The sequence below is a fragment of the Camellia sinensis genome, chromosome 6, assembly GCF_055761805.1.
Source record: "Camellia sinensis isolate YWXY chromosome 6, ASM5576180v1, whole genome shotgun sequence".
Classification (NCBI taxonomy): domain Eukaryota; kingdom Viridiplantae; phylum Streptophyta; class Magnoliopsida; order Ericales; family Theaceae; genus Camellia; species Camellia sinensis.
Window position 1 is genome coordinate 102,693,553 of NC_138966.1, and position 25,752 is coordinate 102,719,304.

A 25,752-nucleotide genomic window follows, 5' to 3' on the forward strand; every position below is an offset into this window, starting at 1 on the left:
TTCTATACTTAAACAGCAATTAAATAAAATTGAAGAATTATATTGACAATTAAAAACTAGGGTTTGAGATATTAATTTTCGGGAAAAAAATCCTAGGATAGAGAATTCACCACTAACCACATGAATGAGACTTAACATCAACCATCAATCGCAATTCGGTTTGAATTATCCAATATTTCACAACTACAAGTTTGAAATATTGATCAAGAGGGTTGTTGCATTCAATGTACAGGCACGAATCATCCCGAGTAGTACGAGTCGTTTGTTCTAAACTATGTTAGCAAAACGACCCGTCTCTCATAGCATGACTCGTCTCGTACTTTGAATACAAACACAAAGAATACTAATGTATGGAAAACATTAAACAATCACAGAGAGTAAAATGCTTGAAGAGAAGAACGAAACAATTATTTATAAACTTCTAAAACATCCATACATTCATTCAAACCAAGTTACAATGAAAGCTCGTGAAAAATTCCATTACATGGCTAGGGTTTCATCAAAACCTTAGAAAAGACGACTAGCCACTCATGGAAGAGTGGAAAGAGGAAGAAGATGAAGAAGAAGCTCCCATGGAAGTGTTTTCCAAGCTTTGGTAGTGTCTCCCCCTTTGGAACCCTAGCCTCCCTCTTTTCTGTATTCAATTTTCGAACCCTAACTCTGACTGATTTTCTGTCTTTTATTCGGAGCAAAATAGACCAAAAAGTCCGTGCACGCGTCCCTAGGTGGGCCGCTCTTGCAGTGGTGAGCCGCACGTGCAGTGGTCTGGTGGACTCGGATTTTTCACGTCTCGCTCGGAGAATCTGATTTCATGCCCTCTTTTGATTGAATATCTTTGCCAAAAAGTCCGTGCACTGCGCCTACTGTGCCCATGGCATATCAACTTCATAGTGGTTTGCTATAAAGGGCCATGGTAGGTAAATTATGATATTTGTGACATTCATAACTAAATAATTTTTTGTTATAACTAAATAAATTAATGATTAATAATTAAATATTATATAAGATATAATCAAATATCTTTTTAATTATAATTAAAATAATAATTACAATAGGTGATAACCAACATATAATGAGTCATAATTAATATTACAATAGATCATAAACAAATATTACAAATATCATAATTAAAGCATACAATACACATTCCAAAATATATACTTTTTTATTAAAAAGAATTCATTATAAAAAAAGTCGCCCCCCCCCCCCCCCCCCTATATATACGCGTGAGTGTACAGCCTGTGAGACCCATCAACAGAGAGAGAGAGAGAGGTATTTGAGAAGGATCAAATGGCAACAAGTTCAACAAGACAACTGCTTAGCATTTGTTTCTTTCTTTGTTATATGCTCTCTCTTTCAAATGGGAGAGTTACTCCCAACTTCAAAATCAGAGCAGTGAATCTGGGAGGTTGGCTAGTTACAGAGGGATGGATCAAACCATCTCTCTTTGATGGCATCCCCAACAAAGATTTCTTGGTTTGTAAACATATACTTATTACATATTCTCTAATCTTCAACCTATGCTGGGTTGACAAAAAATTAGTTTTTATTTTTATCCACTTTTCCATTCATTTTTCTTTTGTTTTTTGTAAATTAAACACAACCATAGTTTGATTATGATAATCTTTGATGTTATTGATGTATTATTATTCATTTTTCTCAACTTTTGAAACTGACTGTGAAATTTCACTAGGATGGAACTGAGCTGCAATTCAAATCAGTAACAGTGGGAAAATACCTTTGCGCCGAACAGGGTGGAGGAACAATCATAGTTGCCAACAGGACCTCTGCTTCAGGCTGGGAAACATTCAAAGTAAAAACCCAATTAAAATTAATTGTTTTATTATATACTCTGATCATCAAAAACAACTGTGTTTATCTGTTTTTGTTTTTGTGAAGTTGTGGAGGATCAATGAGACGACCTTTCAGTTTAGAGTGTTCAACAAACAGTTTATGGGACTAAATCACGCAACTGGAAATGGGATTGATGTGGTTGCCGTCGCGAGCACGTCATCAGAAACGTTTCAGATTGTTAGGAATTCTGGTGACTTGAGCCGCGTTCGCATCAAGGCACCCAATGGGTTCTTCTTACAGGTTAATTCCCCTCTTTGTTTTTTGTTTTTGTTTTATTTGTTTGTTGTTTTCAAAGATTAACGTTTATCTTTTTAAAGCATGCCATTCATTTTTAACAAGGTATATTTTGTAGGGGGAATTGATGTTTATGTTGTCTTGGGAGACAAAAATCATAAGATGGGTTAGAGAATTTTTAGTGGTGGTGTGCCGTTTAATGGCACTTTGATCACTTTTGGCTATGTGTGGCATGGGTGTTTTTTTTTTATTTTTTATTTTAGACATAAAAAGGTAAAATATGTTAAAAAATTAATAAAATAAAATGTCATATTCAAATTATAATTATTTTATTTTTTTTCTGATAAAAGTTAAAAAAATTAAAAAATCATCTCAATCAAGACTTTTTTAATTCCAGATCAAAATATTTAAAAAATTAAAAAATCAACTCAAATTCCAAGCTATGACTTTGTTTTTTGGTTTTTGCTTTTTCTGTTTTAAATTTAAATGGTCACATGGCTATATACATCGCACATGCCCACCACCTAGTGGTCGGGGGAGTCTCTCAACCAATAATTATTAAATAGCTATTGTTTGTGTAGACTCTTAACAAGAAATAAATCATAAAACACATCGGTGTCATTCTTGAATAATTATTAAATAGTTTCATATTATCATATTATTACATTGTCTATGTAGTACTATGAATGATGAAGTAAAATTTATGAGTCCAAAGCTTATAGTGATTTTTCCTAAATCAATCTTAGAGTATTTTTTGTACGGTTGATATTTTTTTTAAAAGTGATTATCAATATTATTGTACCCTTAACTTTTATAGAATTAACCCAACTATTCAAAAAAAGTACTACAAAATTACTCTACGAAAAATTATTTTAAAAGATCTAGATTGAATTTTTTTTACCAATGGTATGGTTAAGATACAAAGACTCGTATTTTTAAAATGTATTTCACATTTGTCGGAAGTACAACATAGATAGTGTATCACACGGCTACGCGACACTAATTAGACACTCTATTCTCTAACTAGTTCGTCAAACTAAACCGTGGCTCAAGTGGTGATTGTATAAGTTAGAAGAAAAGAGAAAATAAGAGAAAAAATTATCATTTTTCTTACTTTTCTTTGGATAAATAGGAGAGAAAAGATAATAAGAAAAGATAATATAATTATTTCTCTTATTTTGTTTGGTTAAATTACATACAAGACAAAAATATATATATATATATATATATATATATATATTTAATATTATATTACCAAAACAACATTTTTATAGGTGTTAGTATTTTATTTTTTATATTTCTTTGATATCTAAAAGGACATTTATGGTATTATAAAAAAAGTAGTGACTAGTTTTTTTTCTTTCTTTTTTCTTTTTCTTTTTATATTTTTCTTCTCCTAACATCTCCACTTTTAGAGAGATTCAAGGTTATAAGATTGAGTTTCTCTCCATTTTTCTCATTTCACTTCATTTATCTCATTTTTAGTCATTCAATTTAGTTAAAGTGTACGCAAACTGATCTAAACAAACAATTATAAAAAATAAACAAGTGATATGAAAGAGATATGTATTTTATTTTTCTTTTCTTCCAATTTCACCCAATCCAAACGAACTGTTAATGCTGTAATATGAGAAAGAGGAGTTTTACCTATAGTAAAATTTGAATATTTTATCTACTGATGAAACATAATAGTTTTGATTAACTCTGTTAGATCCAAATGAATCTTTCATATTCTCAAATTCTGAAACACTTTTTTGAATATATTAATGCAATGTATAAGCATTAGAAATGCAAAATATAAACTCTCTCACATTATGAATTTGTAGGTGAAAACAAAGGAACTTGTGACAGCTGATTCAAAGGGAGATGGTGGCTGGGGAGATAGCGATCCATCTGTTTTTATCATGACAATAAGCGGGAGATTGCAAGGCGAGTTTCAAGTAACAAATGGCTATGGTCCACTCAAGGCACCGCAAGTTATGAGGGTAAGATGCTCTACCGAGTTACAAGTCATTCATTTTTCCTAATTGATTGAATTTGACTGAAGGATATCACAGGTTCAGGTTCATGTAGTTGAGAGATTTTTATTTCATGACTAAGGATTGTACAGTAATCCTAATCCTAATAATTCTTTACATTAAACCCACTAAAACTCATAATGGCATGGCAATTTGTTGACAGTTAAAAGTAGGATTTTGATGATGTGTTGTTATCGCAACCTTTGAGATGGATATGTCTGTTTCTTGCAAGAAATAGAGAGAATTCAAACCATGTCTATATTAACATAGAATTAACATTGAATATCATGAGCTGTGAATGAGGATTAAAATGCAATTAACAAGTGTTTATTATTGAAAATAAGAGTCTGTTTGGTTGTTTTTTCATTTTTCATTTTCCAAAAACACACAAATTTTCTTTTTTCTTTTTCACAAACAGCTCAACTTTTACGGAAAGTCAAAAAATTGCTTTCTCACTAAGTGAAAATGTTTGGTTTGAGTTTTCTGGATTAAGTTTTTTGAAAATTGAGTTTTTTGGTTCTTGTGTTTTTTGTTTTTAGTGAATATTTTTAAAATTTTAAACATTTTTTTACTTTTTTAGATGTACCTTACTTAGATATATCTAAAAAGTAAAAAAAAAAAATGTGAAAAAATATTTTAAAAAATTAAGAAATACATAAAAATATAAAAAAAAATATGCTGAATTCTTGTATTTTTTTGTATTTTTGGTATTTAGTGAATTTTTAAAAGATTTTTTTTACAATTTTTTTACTTTTTAGGTATATTTATGTTAGGTGTGTCTAAAAAGTAAAAAAATTGCATAAAATATTTAAAAAATTCAGTAAAAACAAAAAATACGAAAAATAAGAAAGTATAATTTTCTAAAAACTGTTTTTAGAAAAATGAAACTAAACATTGTGATTGGTTTTTTTTTTTTTTCCCCCTTTAAACTTTTCATTATTTTCTTTTGAAAAATATGAAAAACAAAAAAGAAGAAATCAAATCACAGCCAAAGAAGCCATAATTATTTTTGGAACTGATCCGTATACAAATGAACGAATTCAAAATTTATATTTTATATGAAAAGAAAAATTGATGGATTAGATTGAATGGATTTCAGGAGCATTGGAGCACATTCATAGTGGAAGAAGACTTCAAGTTCATATCAAAGAATGGAATAAATGCAGTGAGAATTCCAGTAGGGTGGTGGATTGCCAGTGATCCAAAACCTCCACACCCTTATGTTGGGGGATCCTTGCAAGCCTTGGACAATGCCTTCCTATGGTCTAGGTATGTACTTTTTTTGTTTTATTTTTATTTTTTTAGTGACGAATCTCCTCAAAATGGGACTACATCACACAATATCTGCAAAGTAAATCCTGGATACACATAGTTATTGATAAATTATGTGTATCAATAAGGCTATATGTGTAGTGAAAATTATTAAATTCAAACAAAGAATCAAACCTAAAATGCTTAGATTCATAGCTCAAATAGATTTCTCACTCAAATACTTGCATTCCTCACTAAACTCAAACAACTCGTTTGGGAACTAAATATTTTAACCAAAAAGTCAAAAAGTCACAGTTATCATATTAGTCTCTCTAATATATATACATCTTTTCATAAAAAGTAAAAAAGTTACTAAAATAGTCTGTTGCCAAATGATTGTGGCTTAAAAGTCAATTTATTGACTAAAAAAAATTATTTTATTAAAAAAAATCTTAATTCAATTGACAAAATCATTTTTGGTTCGAAAAAATCACTTATTTTGAAAACAAATTTTCATTATTGTCTCATTCCCCTAGCCTTCTTAGGCCACCACTCGCCTCTGGCTACTAGTAATCGCCTCCCATCAAAATTCACCTCTGATTGCCACCAACCTCCTCACTTTTTTTCAATACAAGTTTTTGAAGACATGTTTGTGCTGAACATGCTATTTTTTCCGTTTTCACAAAAAATAAACATAAATATGTTTAATAACTTGGTGTTACTTTGCTTGCAGAAAATATGACATTAAGGTTATCATTGACCTACATGCTGCACCAGGTTCTCAAAATGGTTTTGAGCATAGTTCTCCCAGAGATGGATTTCAAGAATGGGGATTATCTAACCAAAATATACAACAGACAGTTAATGTTATAGACTTCTTAACTGCCAGGTACAAACATACAATCACATGTTTTAGCATGATCCAATTTCGATCATACGATAAGATCATGTGTACCTAATCATATGTATTCGCAACCTTTTTAAATTAAAATCTTAATTAAAAATTTTGTAATCCAATAATTAATATTTTAAAAACTTCAATTTATTAGCTTAATTCAAACTTTAAATTAAATAAAATTTGATAGTTAGTATTTTTTGAAAAAAAAAATGCTCATAATATAGTGGTTGTTGTTTTAATTTTATTAGTTTATTGAATTTAGTTTGACTCAAATTTCACTTTATTTTTCATTATTTCAATTTAAACAATATTCACAATAAATTTCAACTTTCATTTTTCAATTTAGTCATTCCATTTAAATTAGATAAAATAAATTATTTTTAGCACATGTCACTCACATGAGGAGTACACGTATAAAAGTTTAGGGTTACATTGTTTAAATTGAAATAAATATCATATTAAAATTTGAGTCAAACTATAAGTTAAAAAATGTAATTTCTACTTATATAAAAAAATACATGACATAGTATTTTTTTGGGACAACATAATAAATTTTAAGAAGTCCATGGTTGAATAAGGGTTTCCTTTAAAAACAAAATTATTGGTTTACAAAAATTATTTTGTTAAAAAAAAAAAATTTAACTTGTTTGACAAACCTATTTGTTACCTAAAAAGACACTTTAACCATTCTAAAAAAGATTTTTTAAAAAAATAATAATTTTAAGAATATGTCAAATAAATTAATTTTTTTGTAAACTTATTTTTAATGGGTAAACTATTAGCTAACTTTAAAAAAAAAAGAAGTCTAATTTAACACAATGCTAGAATGTAATATATATATATATATATATATATATTTAACGTTCATTGTGTCAAATTTTAACATCACATGATATGGGTGTTTGACAAGTAACTATTTTAGAAGCTTTTTGATTTTTTGACTATTTTAGTAGGCTATTTTAGTTTTTGTGTTTGGGAAGATGAGATTGATTTTTATTTAAGTTGTTGTATTATAAAATGTGTTGAAATGATTTTTGAAGTTAAAATGACAAATTTGTCTCTAAGATCACATTTTCTCAAATTTGATGTAAAAGGGTAAAATCGTCATTCATCAAGGGATGGCAGAACTTGTCAATGTGACAGTGTAGGCTGTGCCTACACTGTCCACGGTTTCAGCTATCTATTATTATTATTTTAATATAAAGTGTTAGTTTAAGGACTTAGACTTTTTTTTAGTTTGAGGCTATTTTAGCCTCACACTCATTTTCCCAAACACCCCCGATATATAGCAATGATTAGAGTTGCTACAACAATTGAACTTACATACAGGCGCACGCACCCAAGAAAAAAAAAAATGGGCAAAACTCACATTTGAAGTTTAAAAAAAATACAATCTACTTACACTTCTAATATAAGAATCAGATTCTCTTCAATTCACCTTGGACTAGACCATGTTGTTTGGTCTCGTGAATCTTATCACAGGTTTCATTTTAATAATTAAAATTTTTTATTTTTTAAATCACGACATGTAAATCATTCATATATAAAAAAAAATAAAAAAAAGTCAATTCGACAACCGTAACTACGTTACTTTATTGTATTTGTCTTATCTAATTTTCAAATAATATTTATCATTTATTTTTTTCACTTGTATATGTCATAAAATAATGTAGTTATTGTTGTCGGATCAACTTAATGTTTTAGTCGATGATCTACACGTTGTGGTTTAAAAATAAATAGTTTGAATTATCGAGATGAGATCCGTGATGGACCACACAAGCCCAAACAACATGATCCAAAATCTACTAATATCTCTTTTAATAAAATTAAATTGACTAAAACTAATACAAATAATTGTTAAATCAACTCCAATCAAATTCACACAAATTATTATTTTTTGATTGTTATATGATTTTATAGGTATACTAACAACCCAAGCCTTTATGCTGTTGAGCTGATCAATGAGCCGTTAGCACCTGGAGCATCACTAGATAGTATAATCAAGTACTATAAAGCTGGTTATGAAACTGTTCGAAAGCACTCCAAAACAGCTTATGTGGTTATGTCAAACCGGTTAGGACAAGTTGATCCTAAAGAACTATTTCCTCTTGCTAGTGGTTTAGAGAGAACAGTAATTGATGTACATTATTACAACCTCTTCTCTGATGTTTTTAAGGACATGACTGTCCAACAAAACATCAACTTCATCAACACCAACCGAGCAGCTGATTTGAATCGGGTTACTACATCAAATGGGCCTCTCACTTTTGTTGGTAATGTTCCAAATGTTCTTTTGTATCATTTCAGTTACTATATTTGGCAATCAAACTCATGCAGCTCTAATGCAATTTTTTTTTTTTAAAAAAAAAAAAATTCTGCTAGCATGTTTGATAATGCTTTATGTTTATGGGATATTTATTTATTTATATTTATAAAAAAAATTATAAATTATAAAGAAAAACTTGTTTAATATCTATTTTCATTTTCAAAAACTTATAAACATTTTATAAATTCTTTATTACCTCTTCTAATTGTAAAAAAGTTTATTTCATTTATTTTACACAATAAAATAAAATAACTTTCATTTCGTCATCCTTCTCCCATCCCTTCTAGCTACTAAGCAAGGCTAGTCACCACCACATTTGGCCGCTCCAATTACGTCATCCTTCTCCCATCCCTTCTAGCTACCAAGCATCGCTCATCACCACTACCAACCACCACATTTGGCCACTCCCATGCCTATCTCTTGCCACCATCCTCAGTGACCTCCTTCAACAACTACCTAGTAATCACCTCCTTTTACTTTGGTTGTCAGTCACCACCTTAGGTGGCCGGTTACCGTATCCGATTGTTGGCAACCATTCATAGCCATCACCAACACCCTCCAACGGACAAGAACACCCTTAAAAGGGTGCACTTCCAATAATTGACAATCACTTTCAACTATCATTTCTAACCGTAGTCAATCATTTTAAGCCACCCCCTTCACTTGTTTTAAAAAAAAGTATTTTAAGCCACCCCCCTTCACTTGTTTTAAAAAAAAGTTATAAAACATATGTACCAAATATGTTTTATGTTCACCTTTACTAAAAATAAACTGTAAAAATTTTCGTAAATGTTACCAGTTTATGTAAATAGAACTTGTTTGCTCTTTTCATTTACTAGAAAATGATTGGACCTTTTGTTTGAAATTAAATTTGCAGGGGAATGGGCTGCAGAATGGCGGGTGAATGGGGCCACAAAAGAGGATTACCGAAAGTTTGCTGAAGCCCAATTGCAAGTGTATGGGCGGGCCAGCTTCGGTTGGGCTTATTGGACTCTCAAGAATGTCAACAAGCATTGGAGTCTTCAATGGATGATCCAGAATGGTTATATCAAACTTTAAAATTTAGTACTGCTTGTTATTCTCAGTATTTTAACCCCACTCAAAATATAAAATAAAATAAATGTAGGGTTCTTTTTTAAAAAAATAATATTGGTCGTTTGCTAAACTAAAATGACCAATCAGCTATTTATAATTAGTGAAATCAATAAAGAAAAATATATATTTCACAAATTTTCTAAAACAACGTCGATAAATTCTTATTTGCGCGGGATCTTCTGTCCCAATTCACTATCTTAGCTTTCTTTTTTATTTTCCATGTGTTGCCACTTCGTTATCGCTTAAAACTAATCTTCATTTCATCACTATATGTTGACGAAACTAAAACTTGAAAAGCATATTCTCTCACTAAATATCATTCAAATAATTGTCCCTTGCAACTTCACATAGACATTTGCGAAATTTTAGTATCAGTTCTTTACATGTTTCAAAGATGGGAAGTCTTCAATGTCGTCTTGAGAAGTCCACAAGACCTTCACTGCCTACATACATTAATTAATAAATAAATACAAATAAAGCTCAAATCATAAAACATATGATTAATATTAAAAGGAAAACAAAAGAAAAAGAAAAGAAAGCAGAGCTTAAAATATTTTATGCCCATTAGTTTTACCTCAATAGACTTATGATCAATAGATGTCAGAATTTGCAAAGCTTTATCAAGGTCTGAATAGCAGTTGATGGTAGGCAGCTCACGTCTTGCAGAAGCAGCAACCAAAATTGTCATCTACAATACAAAACAAGCATGACTATCACTTTTGATCTCTCTTTTCTACAAAAATTTCAAAACTGAAAAGGAATAGGCATTTTGTAAATTCTTATGGTTGCCAAAAAATGTATACTGTAGCGATTAATTTCCCTCCTCCAACAACTCCCCCACAATATCATTGCCAATATCATACCCTCACCTTCTCTCTAGCTGAATATAGTTTTTTCATGGTATAGTCTTTCATTTAGGATTTTTACAGAATGAAGGTGAAATTTCAATGAGGAATTAACATGAAATTTCAATAATCACAAAAAGAACTCCAAATAAAGTTTTAGGAAACCAGTCTAAGAAAAAAGTTACAATGACATATTTTTTATTAGGACAGGTAGCTGTCTTGCATCTAATTCCTTCCCTGAAATCGTTTACTCCGACAAAGGTATTTACTTTCTTCCGCTCCTCCTCATATGTTCGATCAAAGATTTCCTTCCATGGCCGCTTCATGTTTACCTGAATCGAAAGAGTACCAAGTAAACATCATGTTACCGAAACATACAAGTAATCCGCAATTCCAATATGAACCAACAATCCCAAGCAATTTATAAAAAAGAAAAGATAGCCATTCTCCTAGTGATAAAAATATGCAAAATGAAACTCAATAAAACAATCAACGAGATCAATCACATAACAATTATTCACCACATACACACACATAAATGAACCACCAAACCAACATTTGGCCATAGAGAAACAGGGGCAAAGAGACTAGGAGAGAACTCCAAATCCTTCAAACAAGTCTTATGTTACAGATTTTATGGTCGCTAAATACAACCAATATTTTAGAGACAATTAAATTTGATTTGATATTTTGTATAGGAGAAAAGGGATAATAAAAAAAAAAAAGAAAAAATCAATACTTAATGATTGAGAGAGAGAGATGTAATATTTGAATTAAGTAATATCATTGTGAACTTTGATATATAATGTATATAGAATGAATCCAAATGGTAACAATAGTGGCAAGCATGCAGAAGAGAATGACCCCAAAATAGCATTTGATGCAAATGAACAGTGACAAATGCAGTGTTATTTTTAAAAGACTGGGAGGTAAAGTGCTACTACCAAGCCATACCACAAGAAAGTAAAGTAAATTTTGCCCTATATTTTATTATAGAAAACAAACTAACAGCAAGTAACATAGTTGAGTTGGTTAAATTACTCAATTCCACAACCAAGACAGGTTTTCAAATCTTGCTAGTATAATGTTTTCACTGCAGAAATATTAAAAATTGATAAACAAATATATCATGGGTCGGTTTGGTTTAGAACCATAACAGACGCCTTAAAACTGCAAATCAAACCAATCTGAACGTTCCACCATTTGCAAAACCAGGACGTACCACATGACAGTCGTATTACACATGTTAAGCAGTACTAGAAAAAGATTACAATGTACAAAATGTGCATGAAATCATAAAACAAAATGAAAATGCATAATAAGCCACAGAAAAGCTAAAAATTAACCAAGGAACACCAAACACAACAAGAAATCTGAAATGGGCTTGTATAAGCTAAACAAAGATAAAGAGGGGAAAAAAAAATTTTCTATGACAGTAAAGATTATCCAAAACATATAAAAGAGGTTTTCACGGGAAAGATGACTCAAATACAATTTGTCACAAGTTTGTTTTGATGAAGCAATGTATTTTGACCACAGGCACAAAAAATTAACTTCGAAATAGCAATTGCTCTAACAAAACAAGTAAATGTGCATAACAAAAGAAACAAAGGAGAAAGAGGGGGAAAAAATCATTTACATTTGAGTAGGCAGAGAAACAAGACTCTGGATAACGGTATACGCGAGAAACAGTTTCTGCAGTCAGAGATTTAAACTAATCAGGACAAAATGTAAGAATATATAAAAGATGCCAAGTAACAACACAAATCATACCTAAATCAGACCATGTTATAGAGAGGACTATGAACAAATCAAACTAGTTCGGCTCGTGTTTAGTTTATTAAAAGTTCATTTAAGATTGACTCGTTATGTAAATAAGATTTCCCCGCATTTTGAAGTTCATCACCATATAAAATAAAATAAAATAAAAATTAAAAAAAGAATTAAGCTACTCAAGCTCAACTCCATTAAAGCTCATTTGAATTCGTCAACTTTGAGGACATTCTTAAATTCGTCAAGTTTTTTTGTGAACAACCTACCTGAGAGGGTAATTTTGGTGAAAATTGGGCCGAGCTATGAGATGGACTTTATGGCCCAAAGTACGAAGGACTGGGTAACAAGGCCGATAAGTTACTCCGGCCCAAGAGAGATAAAGTTACTCCGGCCCAAGAATTGTAAAGTTACTCCAGTCCGGAAGCAACTTGGAGTTAGGCCGATCTCAGAGGTAGTCCGGTCATGATGTATTGTGGTTAGAACGGTCAAAACCTTGCTACTCGGTAGCTCGATCTAAATACACCATGGGTTGAACAGGAGAGAACCGAGATAAGGAGGAGTAAAAGGAAAAACCGTACTAAGGATAGTTCGGCCTACTCTGTGGCTCAGCATAGCCAGTTTTATTTCGGTCATATGGTAGTTCGGCCATGGTAAAAACCATCTCACTTGGTTTAAGCAGTGAGGGAGGTGTTGAAGGATAAGCATTATCTTTCAGGAGTATGAATCCTAGGAGGACTCTGCATGGAGGAATAGAAGTCCTACTAGGATTGTGCCACTCGAAACCTATAAAAGCTCACAAACATCACCTTGGAGGAGGTAACACACAACTTTGCTTTCTGAATTCACAGAGCTTTGTCTATTTGTCAAGTTTTCTGACTTAGGCATCGGAGAGGTTTCCGGCACACACCCGCCGGCTAGCTCACGTTTGTGTTTTCAGGAGATAAGGCGACATCATACGAAGGAGCGCAAACTTGGTCAATAGGATTATACGAGAAAGTATATTTCTTTCCCGTACAATTGGCGCCGTCTGTGGGAAAAACAGACAGAACAAAACCTCTTGATCAAGCTTCTCCTCTTTTCAAACAATGGCACACATTGAAGAATTGCCGCAGTCCGCCGTCGACGTGCTAACTCCAGATGGAGGCGCAAGGCGTGAAGGATTACCTTCTGTCCCTCCCATGGCGGACTTGGAGCCCCAACGACATAACTCCAGGAGGGATGCTAGGGGGAGGCGGACTAACAACCCCCGTCACTCTCACTCGCAAAGTCCTGATAGGCAAAGACGGAGGATTGATCCTCAAGCTCTGGAAGATCGCGTGAAGGAACAAGACGAATTGATAAGAAAGATGGCGGCGGACATGGAGGCCTTGAAACGCCAGATGAAGAAAAAAGAAGTGGCGACAGGAGAGGGGCGCAAAAACAAGACGCCCCCTCGCCACTCAGAAAATCGTAGTAGGAATACCACACCCTCGCAAGGAGAGAGCAGAAGCCTCAGGACAGGCGATACTCAATCTTGGTCTTCCAGAACTCGTCACTCCAGGCCTGAGAGGACGAGATCTGAAAGGTCATACACTGAAGGAAGCATATATTGGCCCTCACATTCGCATCAAACCAGATCCAGACAAACGGAGTTACCCAGATCATCCGACTTACGAACCGTGCTCGAAGAAAAAGCACGATGTAAGGAGGATGCTAGGGCACGGGATCCACACAGAATTTCTGCCTTACAGCGGTTGGCTCCTCGGACGTATGGAAGCGTCGAGGTTGGAATGCCAATACCGTGCCCTGCCTACGAACCAACGGACAAGGCATTAGCAAGGCTGCAGACTTCACCGTTTGTTCCGGCGATTGAAAACGCGCCCCTACCATCAGGCTTTCTTCAGCCAAAATTCACTACATATGAAGGGAAGACGGATCCCTACTCACACTTGAGCCACTTTCGCCAAGTCATGGCTGTATACAGGCGAAACGAGGCCTTAATGTGCATATTCTTCCCATCAAGTCTTGGCGACCTAGGCTTGACTTGGTTCGAGAAACTTCCAGAAGGCAGCATAGCCTCTTGGGCGCAATTGGCAGAAGCCTTCGTGACAAGGTTCCGAACAAACACTAAAACCCCGGTGGAGATCGACCAGCTACTCTCCATTGACATGGGCGATAAAGAGACCCTAAGATCCTACAACAGTCGCTACTGGGAGACATTCAATCAGATTGGGGACTGCCCCACCAATCTCGCCATTGCACAGTATAAAAGAGGCCTTCCAGTTGGGAACAAACTAAGGGACTCGATCACTATGACGCCACCCCTCACTATGGAAGCCCTGATGGAAAGAGTGCATCAGCACATCAGGGTCGAAGAGGATGGCGCACGTGCCAAAGCAAAATCTGGTGCGACCGCAGTACCAGAAAAGAAAACCTCAGCAAAGGTCAATGCAGTAGATCGTCAGAACAGAAACAGACGTGGCAGACGAGATAACGGAGAAGACCCGGATAAAAGATGGTTGAGAATCCGCACTGCCATAACCACGGTGTTCAAGAAACCGATATATCGTATTCTGAGCGAAATAAGAGATAAGCCTTTCGTCAAGTGGCCAGCCAAGCTAGGGGAAGCACAGAAGGACTATGACGAAAGATCACGGTGCACCTTTCATAAAGAAAAAGGACACCGCACTGAGAATTGCACACCATTGAGACAACACCTGGAAGAGTTGGTGGCAGCAAGCCACTTGGACAAGTACATTGAAGGAGGGACGCAACCAGCCCTCCAGGATCACAATAACCCCAACGGGATGCCAGTCGACGCCCCACCTCAAGGCGTTATCAATGTGATACATGGAGTCTTTGAACCTGAGCGTGTATGCGAGCTCAGAGGGTCAATCAAAAAGGCTGAACATTTAAGAGAGGTGCTAAGTGCCCAACCTGCCACCAAGAAGGGGAAGACAGAGGCAACAAACGTCATGTCTTTCTCAGACAAAGACTTAGAACGGATATATTGCCCTCACAATGATGCCCTGGTCGTCACTCTCCGAGTCAAGGATTTTGACGTCAAGCGGATTCTGATTGACCAGGGTAGTTCATGTGAAATCATGTACTACGAAACCTTTAAACAACTGAAGCTACAAGACAAAGACTTGGCGCCTGCTGTATCACCCCTAATTGGATTCAACTCTATGCCAGAATGGCCCGTCGGTAAGATAATTCTTCCAGTCAGAGCAGGAAGCGTAACAAAACAAGTGGAGTTCTGGGTATTGAAGGTCCCCTACAACATCATCTTGGGCAGAACATGGCTGCATGCCATGCGATCAGTGGCATCATCTTACCACCAAGTAATGCGGTTTCCCAACGACACTGGAGTAATTGAAGAAGTCTATGGGGATCAGATCATGTCAAAGCAATGTTTTGCCACGGTGAATGGCAGCCTCGCTGCCAAAGGATACGTTCATTCGGTGGAAGAACCTGAAAGCAATGAACTATTCGCGGATGTCGGCAAAGAGGCTGATCAGAAAGCAGTGGAGGACTTGGTGGAGGTAAAAATAGATGAAAAGAACCCGGATAAGTTCTTCTTGCTCGGTTCGTCGTTGTCCAGCATTGAGAGATTAGAGGTCTTGGAATTCTTGACCTCTAACAACGAAGTGTTCGCCTAGATGCCCTACGACATGCCAAGCATTGATCCAAACTTCATCAGTCACCAACTTAATGTCCACCCATCCGCCAGACCAATCATCCAACGAACACGCAGATCGGCACTCCACCATGCCGAAATAGTGGCGGAAGAAGTAGGTAACCTGCTGGAGGCAGGAGCAATTAGAGAGGTGCACTACCCGAAATGGATCTCCAACACGATCGTAGTGCCAAAGAAGAATGGCAAATGGCGTGTCTGCGTCGACTACAAAACAATCAACAAGGCATGCCCAAAAGGCAGCTTTCCTCTACCACGTATAGATCAACTGGTGGACCTAACGGGGGGGCACAACTGACTTAGCTTCCTAGATGCATACAGAGGCTACCACCAAATCGCCATGCATGAACCAGACCAGGAGGTCACGTCCTTTACGACTCCAAGAGGACTATACTGTTACAAGGTCATGCCCTTTGGCCTAAAGAACGCAGGGGCGACATTCCAACGGATGGTCACCAAGATGTTTGAACCATTGTTAGGCAAAACAATGGAGGCTTACATCGACGACATGGTGGTCAAGAGCAAGGATGAGAATGACCATCTTAAGCACCTAGGCGAAATGTTTGAGATCCTGAAGAAGCACAAATTACGCCTCAATGCGTCCAAATGTGCATTCGGAGTAGGATCTGGCAAATTCCTGGGCTTCCTTGTGACCGACCAAAGTATAGAAGCAGACCCCTCTCAGATCAAAGCAATCCAAGATTTGGAGAGACCAAACTCAGTAAAAGAAGTACAGCATCTCACCGGCATGGCGACTGCACTCAACCGATTTATCAGCCGGTCGTCAGACAGACTACGACCATTTTTTCATGCCTTAAAGGCCAAGTTTGAGTGGGATGAAGAATGCGACCAAGCTCTGGAAAGCCTGAAGGAATGTCTGTCTTCCCCACCACTGCTTGTTACCCCAGTACCTGGTAAAGAACTCTTTTTGTACCTGGCAGTCTCTCAGCACGCAGTTAGCGCAGTGCTGGTTCGTGCAGAAGGAATCCAACACTTGCCCATCTATTATGTCAGCAAGACATTGCTGGGAGCCGAAACAAGGTATTTGCCACTGAAAAAACTGGCATTAGCCTTGATGATGGCCTCCAGAAAATTGGCACACTACTTTCACGCCCACACCGTAGTCGTCCTCACAGCTTTCCCACTAAAAGCTTTGTTTGAGAGGGCGAACTTTTCTGGGCGAATTTTGAAGTGGGTAGTAGAGTTGGGACAATTCGACATCAAGTTCCAACCCAGGACCGTAATAAAAGCCCAATCTTTGGCAGACTTCGTCGCAGAGTTTACTCCTGAAAATCATCATATCTGCCCAGTCGACCTAGCTGACACCTCCGAATTAGGGATAGAAGTTGACGCCGGAATAGCGCAACCCCTAGTAGAAGGTACTCAGTCAGACTCCAAGGCAGACCAGACTAAAGACAGCAAGGCAGAAGCTACACCAAACCAAGGCTCTCCAACAAAAAAAGACTTGGAACACTCAAATAGCGAGGGGCAGACAGCAAGCATGGACCTTGAAGAAAACACCATTCTTGACCCCACAACATCATCTGACCCCTCCACTTGCTGGAAATTGTTCGTTGAAGAGATGTGGAAGCTCTTTGTAGATGGAGCATCCAACCGACATGGTGCAGGACTCGGCATAGTCTTCATCTCACCAGACGGACTGGTTGTAGAGTAAGCAATCAACCTTGGCTTCCCAGCATCAAACAATGAAGCGGAGTATGAAGCACTTCTCGCAGGACTCAAATCAGCATATTACATGATGGCTACCGAACTAATGGTCTACAGCAACTCATAGTTGGTGGTAAACCAAATTTCTGGTGACTATGAAGCAAAGGATGATAGGATGGCCAAGTACCAAGAATTGGTCAGAACAGAGATCAAGAAGTTTGATGTAGTAAGGATAGAACAAATCGGCAGGGAGGAAAACAGCAGAGCAGACGAACTAGCAGGCCTCGCTTCAATGGCAGATACCTCCATACCTTATCCACTACTGATCGACTACCTACCTAGACCAAGCATTGAAGACCCCGAAGTAGAAGAGGTATGTTGCGCAGAGCTCGGCCCCTCTTGGATGGACCCCATCACCCTATTCTTAAAAGACGGCATCTTACCAGAAAAGAAAAAAGAAGCCAACAGAATAAGAGCAAAGTCGCAGCGATTTTGGCTCTCCCCATCTTTGGCATTATACAAGAAGTCGTTCTCAGGACCCTATCTAAAGTGTGTCCACCCCAGCAAAGTGGAAGCATTCTTGTACGAAATACACGAAGAGGTGTGCAGAAGCCATCAAGGAGGAAGATCGCTAGCTTACAGGGCCATTTCACAAGGATACTAGTGGCCATACATGCAAGCAGACTCAGAGAAATATGTGAAGAAGTGCGAGAAATGCCAGAAATTCGCACACCAAATACATCAACCAGCTAGAGAACTCCTACTATTGACTAGCCCATGGCCTTTCGCAATGTGGGGCTTGGACATAGTAGGACCACTTCCAACAGCACCCGGCAACAGGAAGTTCTTTCTCGCAGCAACAGACTACTTCACAAAGTGGGTGGAAGCAGAAGCATTGGCATCAATCAAAGAAAAAGATGTGAAGAAGTTCGTTTGGCAAAATATCATCACTCGGTTTGGCATACCAAAAGCCCTAATCTCAGACAATGGCACTCAGTTCGACGGCAGAATTTTCAGAGGCTTTTGTGAAGAGTACAAGATAGAGTTCTACAATTCTACACCGGCATATCCTCAAGCAAATGGCCAAGCAAAAGCATCAAATAAAGTCGTCTTGGATGGACTGAAGAAAAGGTTAGAAAAAGCAAAAGGCAAGTGGGCGGATGAACTCCCTCATGTTTTATGGGCTTATCGCACCACACCTCGGCGATCAACAGGAGAGACACCATTCTCCTTAGCCTACGGAATGGAAACAGTAATCCCACTGGAAGTTGGTCTCCCCACAATTCGAAGCGAAAATTTTGATCCAGACTTGAATGGAGAAGCCATAGCATTGGAACTCGACCTTGCGGAAGAAAGAAGAGAAAGAGCACTGGTTCACATTGCCTCATACCAACAAGAGTTGATCAGAAAATACAACAAAACGGTGCATCCAAGACAATTCAAGATCGGAGATTGGGTACTGCGCAAAGTGATGGGAAACACCTTGATACCAGGAGATGGCAAGTTAGGGCCAAACTGGGAAAGTCCTTACAAAGTGGTTGGGTTAGCAGGCAAAGGGGCATACCACTTAGAAGACAAGGACGGCAAAGCAATCCCTAGGCCATGGAACACGGCCAATCTCAAGTTATTTTATTTTTAGCTTTTTTCTTTTCAAACATGTGTAATTTCTTTTTCTTCAATAAAACAATCGATTCTTTTCAGCATAAGTTGTTCTCTGTAAAAGTTAGCTTTAGTAAAGTTTAGGTACATTACGAACATTTTTTCTAAGGTAGCTGGAAAAGCTAACTTAGAGGTTGGCTGGAATAAACCAACACCCCTCCTAAGCCCAGGATAAGGATCCAGGCTGCAGGACGTTTGGTCGGAATAACCAAACATTATTCTAAGTTAGCTGGAAAAACTAACTTAGAGGTTGGCTGGAATAAACCAACACCCCTCCTAAGCCCAGGATAAGGATCCAGGCTGCAGGACGTTTGGCCGAAATAACCAAACATTTTATTCTAAGTTGGCTGAAAAAACTAACTTAGAGGTTGGTTGGAATAAACCAACACCCTTCCTAAGCCCAGGATAAGGATCCAGGCTGCAGAACGTTTGGTCAGAATAACCAAACATTTTTCTAAGTTGGCTGAAAAAACCAACTTAGAGGTTGGCTGGACTAAACCAACTCTTTATACTCTTCAGCCGAAATAAGGGTATGGCTGAAGAGTGGTTGGCTGGACTAAACCAACTCTTTATACTCTTCAGCCGAAGTAAGGGTATGGCTGAAGAGTGGTTGGCTGGACTAAACCAACTCTTTGTACTCTTCAGCCGAAGTAAGGGTATGGCCGAAGATTGGTTGGCTGGATTAAACCAACTCTTTGTACTCTTCAGCCGAAGTAAGGGTATGGCCGAAGATTGGTTGGCTAGATTAAACCAACTCTTTGTATTCTTCAGCCGAAGTAAGGGTATGGCCGAAGCGTGGTTGGCTAGATTAAACCAACTCTTAGTACTCCTCAGCCGAAGTAATTATGTCGGCTAAGGAGTGGTTGGCTGGTAAGCATAGTTTAACCAGCTTAAACCGAGATAACAGATAAAAATATAAAAGATCGTGGAGAAATCATTACAAGTACAAACATACACATCAACCGAAGTAAGAGTTAATGAAGATTTTCATTCATCAGAAAGCAAATACACAGGAGGGGCCGTAGCCCGGTTACCAGAGTAAAGAAGTAGCAAAAAGAGAAAAAGTACAAAATCAAGAGAAAAGATCTTCAATTTCGGCATCAACGTCAACTAGAACTCCGGTTGCAGATGGAACATCCGTCTCGGTAGCAACTAGCAGAACGATATCAGTCGATGGCTCAACAGTCAGGTCTTCCACCGTTGTCTCCAACCGAGCTGATTGATCGTTAACTTGCGCGTTGACTACCGGAATAACAGTTTGTTCGTTCTCATCGTCTAAATCATCTGAATCCTGCAAAAAAATTTCTTGGACCGAAGCAGCATATTCCGCAAGTGAGGCCGGAATGCAGTACTGTGGAGCATTGTAGACCTCGGTTTCAGGCCCACCGCCGAGCTATTCCACAGCATTCCTCCAGCCACACTTGAAGAACAAGTCTTTCGCCCCCTCGCATTGCGGAATGTAGAGACCCTCCGCTTCTTTAAAACCTTGGGCATTGGCATCACTGATCTTCTTCTTCAGATTCGCTATTTCGGCGTCTTTTTTGCCTTCGAGTTTGACCAACTCGCGCAAATATTTATCCTTCACCGTTATTGCAATTTTTTGTTTTTCAGCTTCAGTCGAGCTAACAAGTCCGGTCAAGCGACCGTTCTCAAACTGTAGCTCGGCTATTCGCTTCTTGGCATTCTCAAGTTCGGCTGTCTTTGCCTCGGCTTCAGCCATGGCCTGCCTCGTCATTTTCCTGAGCTCTAGCACTTTTTTATGTGCGATATTGTTCTTCTGAATGGCCTGACAAAACAAAGACTTCCCTTTAGCCAAAGTAAAAGTTGAACAAACTACACAGAAAAACGGAGCTACTTACCAGGATCATCGATTTTGTTGAAGACCGAATGGCTTTCAGTTCAGTGTTCAGTTACTTTTGGTGGTACTCCATATCTTTAGGGAGGCACACACTCTTGGCCAGGTCGAAGGCCAACTGGTGATCCTTTTCAGCAACAACCGAATCAGAATCTTGGATATCTCGATCGTTGAAGGTTAGTTTTGGTGCCCAGCTGCTGGTAGTTCGGTCAGAAGGCTCCGGTTGGGGGCTCGGTGGCGGGCTCGGTGGAAGAACAGTCTCGTCTTCATCAACCGAGCGTTGTTCAGTTTCTGTAGTCCGGGCGCGCTTGGTTCGGTGGGATGAGGACGGTTGTTACGTAAGAAGCGCCACCACCGCTTCTTGGGTTTGACTTGCTGGTGGTACCTCGGCCCTGTTGGTCTTGGTCAAGAGGGCCCTTACTCTGTTCTTTTTGGCCATCTCCTCTTCAGCAGTTAGTGGAATTAGTCTGATTTGTGGTAAAGTTGGGTCTGGCTCTGGGGCGTCCTCAAGAAGAAAATCAGTCACTCTGGCTTTTCGGCGACCACTATATCTGTAGGTCGGCTCGAACTTCAGCAATTTGGCCCAACTACGTTCTGGATACCGTAGTGCGGCGCGTAAAGTGGCTAGGTTTGGGTAGCTGTATAAAGAGTGAAGGTAGGCAGAATCTGCGTAAGAAGACAACTGTTAGTCCGGCTGAGAGATTAACAAACCGAGATATAATAAAGCAAGCAAGAAAACCGAAGTAAGTATACCGGGTTCTCCTTTCTTCCAGTTTATAGGTCGGCCAGGAATCTGGGCTTGATGATCCTCAAAGTTCCCAGACACCCAGAAAAAGTCGTCGTCGTTTAAGTCTTTATCCGGTGTATGTTTTATTATCTTCTCTCGACGACGACGTATTCTCAAATAGTAGACCCACCCATTTTCTTTTGAACCAATGGAGTATTGGTGGAAGATTTCGGCCAGGCCAAGGTTTAGTTCGGCTTGGCGGTTCAGTTCGGCTATTCCCATAATGATGCTGTATGAATTGGTGGATAGTTGGGTAGGGTATAATCTAGTTTGCCTAAGAAACTCGCAGATTAAAGGTTGGACTAGAAATCGTAGTCCGGTTTCAATAATTGACAAGAGGGTAAAGGGGACAAAGCCTTGATTATCCCAAAGAATGACATCTTTTTCGGCTAAAGACAGGTGGACGTCATCGGGTATATTATAGTCCTTTCTGAATTCGGCTAGGCCGCCTGGAGTGTCTACTAGATACCTATACTTCCCCATTTATGGTATAAATTATGAATAATTTATATCGGTGCAAAAGTTGTGCTCAGTAGCTCGGTTGAGCGCACGGAGGAGTGCCTGGGCAACCTAAGTCTGCAAAGTAGAAAACAAAGGGGTTAAGCACAGATCATTGGACCGTGCTACAAATTAAAAGCAAGGTAAAAGAGCCCTACTTCGGTTTTGTGGACAGGTTCTATCTCGGTTCGGCAAAATGCTTGGTAGCTCGGTTTGACCAGGGTTTTTATTGGCCAGACCTTGGCAAGCATCTCGGCATACTTGCTTTGGAAACAATTTTGTTAGACTGGTTCATCGTCTAGGGGCAGCTTTCTGAGTTCGGTCTAAAACCTAAGAAAGCTGGTTTAGCCCCGAAGGCCTAAATCGGTTGAACTATGAGTTTTGTTACTTCGGTTGAGCCTCTAGGGCCAGCTTTCTGAGTTTGGTTCAGAAACTAGGAAAGCTGGCTTAGCCCCAAAGGCTTAGCTCGGTTGAAGACCGAGGTTCCTAGTTTAATGGGTTCAAACTTCGTTCGGTGAGCTTATCTCGGCTAGAGTGATTCAGGAGTTGGTAACTTACTGAAACTACTGTTATTTCTACGAGTTCTAGTTCGGTTATTATCTGAAGTGATCTACATATATAGCATAAACAGTATCCTAGTTCGGTTGCATCATGATTATGGATCAAAAGCTAGTTTCCTACAGGATGAATCATATGCTCATGTGTTCTACAGTTAAAGTTTTTTTTTCATAGAAGTACAGAGCAAAGCAAGATAGAAAAAGTGTTTGCAAAAAGCACACAAAACAAAATATACAGATACGAAAGCAAAACAGAACAAGAAGGATAGGCTTGCTTACCAGATTGAAGAAGACCTAGATGGAAGCAGCAACAGTAAAGAAGGCCCACGCGAAGCAAACTTCACAGTTGCAAAAATTGGAGAAAAATGAAGAACTCGAAGAGAAAGAAGAAGGTGAATGGAAAAAGTAGAGAGACCTGGCCTCAGGGGTAGTTTTTGTTAGAAAGCCCAAAATTTGGACGGGACTGTTCAAAATTGCGAAATACGAAGACGGCGTTGACAGCTGCCTTCTGCGAATGGGAACGTGCCACGTGTATACGAAAAAGGAAGCGATTCAATTTTTGGTGATTGAAAAGACGTTGTGACCGGATGAGAGCGGCTCGGTTTAAGTTTAGCGTAGCAGGATAAGCTAAATGGTTGTAGCTCGGCTGGAAGGTTTGGGGACTATAGCTCGGCTGATGAACAGATAATCCCTATCATGCTATGCAGATGGAATTAAGGGGCAATTGAGAGGGTAATTTTAGTGAAAATTGGGCCGAGCTATGAGATGGACTTTATGGCCCAAAGTACGAAGGACTGGGTAATAAGGCTGAAAAGTTACTTCGGCCCAAGAGAGATAAAGTTACTCCGGCCCAAGAATTGTAAAGTTACTCCGGTCCGGAAGCAACTTGGAGTTAGGCCGGTCTCAAAGGTAGTCCGGTCATGATGTATTGTGGTTAGAACGGTCAAAACCTTGCTACTCGGTAGCTCGATCTAAATACACCATGGGTTGAACAGGAGAGAACCGAGATAAGAAGGAGTAAAAGGAAAAATCGTGCTAAGGATAGTTCGGCCTACTCTGTGGCTCAGCATAGCCAGTTTTATTTCGGTCATATGGTAGTTCGGCCATGGTAAAAACCATCTCACTTGGTTTAAGCAGTGAGGGGGGTGTTGAAGGATAAGCATTATCTTTCAGGAGTATGAATCCTAGGAGGACTCTGCATGGAGGAATAGAAGTCCTACTAGGATTGTGTCACTCGAAACCTATAAAAGCTCACAAACATCACCTTGGTGGAGGTAACACACAACTTTGCTTTCTGAATTCACAGAGCTTTGTCTATTTGTCAAGTTTTCTGACTTAGGCATCAGATAGGTTTCCGGCACACACCTGCCGGCTAGCTCACGTTTGTGTTTTCAGGAGATAAGGCGACATCGTACGAAGGAGCGCAAACTTGGTCAACAGGATTATACGAGAAGGTATATTTCTTTCCCGTACACTACCCATTCCTTTGGGAGTTGTATGGCCTATTTTCGTCTTTAATTAACTTTAAAGAAAAAAAACCATGTCAAATTTCTTCACTTTTAGATCAGAGTTGACTATACAATCTTAAAAACCATAAAAAAAATTGATTTTTATAAGTGTTTTTTTTTCTTTTTTTCCTCTTTTAAAAGAATAATCAGTTGTCATTTAGTTTTAGCCCTAGTTATAGACACCCAAAATTTTAAAATAAACCCAAAGACAGAAGAAGAAGGAGAAGAACACACTTGATAACATCAAGTGTAAGCCGAGAGCAGTCGGAGTGTCAGAAACCATTGAAATCAAGTCAAGATCTCTTTCAATTTGATCAGTAGCACCGTCAAAAGCAACCTAAGTCAAATAATCAAACAATTGAAATTAAGCGATTAAACACACATATACATAAATAAATATGTGTTTTTGTGAGAAGAGAAATCAATTAATGAAGAACCTGAACCATGAGCACAGAATCCTTGCTTTGCGAGCTAAATATCATGACAACAATAAACAGAACAGCAAAGAACGCAATCATAATTGCGTTTCGTTCGGATTTGGAATCGGTCGATGGTGATGATGAATTCAGTTTCTGATGAGTTGTTCTTGGTATACTAGTACAATAGGATTGGCGACTATAGACAGTTATTGTATCATGGATTGATCTTGAAGAAGAACTCCTGGCGTAACCTCCCATCTCGCCCCCCAAAACTGAATCGACATGGAAGGTAGAGATCATCAGCAAAACTAATAGTGACGCCATAGCCATAAACATCGTCGTCATCGTCTTCTTCTTCGCCATTATTATTATTGATTGAATTGCTAATACCTTCTTCTTCTTCTTCTTGGTTGTTTTTTCTAGGGTTTTGTTTTTCCCTCATTGATATTCAGCCTATGTATGCGTGAATCTTTCCCCTTTCAGTCTAAGCGTTTGCCTCCTGCAAAATCCTCACACCTTCTACCTTCCACCTCCACCTTCCTTCCTTCCCATTTCTCCGTACTAATCTTAATCACCAAGTATATGACATCAATATATACACATGTATAAATGGTCCCTTATGTATCATGTATGTGACCAAATATACATGTATAAATTTATATGTACATAAAACTCATCCACCTACTGTTATATGCTACCTTATCATAGGGTTAGTACATACATAGCATAAGTTGGTAAGGGTGTTTGCGATTCGATTGCAGTTGAAAAATTTTTAATTCATCATTTACCTGTTAGGTTGATAGATATAAAAAAATCAATTCACATCCGTTT

The 25,752-nt window shown here is 37.9% G+C and overlaps 2 protein-coding genes across 2 annotated transcripts; one reads left to right on the forward strand and one right to left on the reverse strand.

The window, feature by feature from the left end:
* Positions 1–1,233: 1,233 nt before the first annotated feature.
* LOC114307093 (putative glucan 1,3-beta-glucosidase A) lies at positions 1,234–9,811 on the forward strand. Its single transcript, XM_028252452.2, has 8 exons — positions 1,234–1,476; positions 1,694–1,813; positions 1,900–2,094; positions 3,915–4,073; positions 5,206–5,375; positions 6,091–6,246; positions 8,176–8,528; positions 9,459–9,811. The coding sequence occupies exons 1-8, from the start codon at positions 1,291–1,293 to the stop codon at positions 9,638–9,640; spliced, it is 1,521 nt and encodes a 506-aa protein (XP_028108253.2). The 5' UTR covers positions 1,234–1,290; the 3' UTR covers positions 9,641–9,811.
* Positions 9,778–25,543, reverse strand: LOC114316772 (FLUCTUATING-LIGHT-ACCLIMATION protein 1, chloroplastic-like). The gene is made up of 6 exons (XM_082874332.1): positions 24,940–25,543; positions 24,737–24,839; positions 12,161–12,216; positions 10,707–10,853; positions 10,251–10,364; positions 9,778–10,119 (listed from the first exon to the last, which is right to left on the reverse strand). The coding sequence occupies exons 1-6, from the start codon at positions 25,282–25,284 to the stop codon at positions 10,048–10,050; spliced, it is 837 nt and encodes a 278-aa protein (XP_082730458.1). The 5' UTR covers positions 25,285–25,543; the 3' UTR covers positions 9,778–10,047.
* Between the last annotated feature and the right edge of the window lie 209 nt (positions 25,544–25,752).

Coding starts and splice junctions, on each gene's coding strand:
- LOC114316772 (XM_082874332.1), bottom strand. CDS start 25,284: ATGGCGAAGAAGAAGACGATGACGACGATGTTTATGGCTATGGCGTCA. Junction 12,217..24,736: donor CTTACACTTGATGTTATCAA/GTGTGTTCTTCT, acceptor CTCTGACTGCAG/AAACTGTTTCTCGCGTATAC. Junction 10,365..10,706: donor CTAATAAAAAATATGTCATT/GTAACTTTTTTC, acceptor TTTGTATTGTAG/ATGACAATTTTGGTTGCTGC.
- LOC114307093 (XM_028252452.2), top strand. CDS start 1,291: ATGGCAACAAGTTCAACAAGACAACTGCTTAGCATTTGTTTCTTTCTT. Junction 1,477..1,693: donor TCCCCAACAAAGATTTCTTG/GTTTGTAAACAT, acceptor AAATTTCACTAG/GATGGAACTGAGCTGCAATT. Junction 2,095..3,914: donor CCAATGGGTTCTTCTTACAG/GTTAATTCCCCT, acceptor ATGAATTTGTAG/GTGAAAACAAAGGAACTTGT.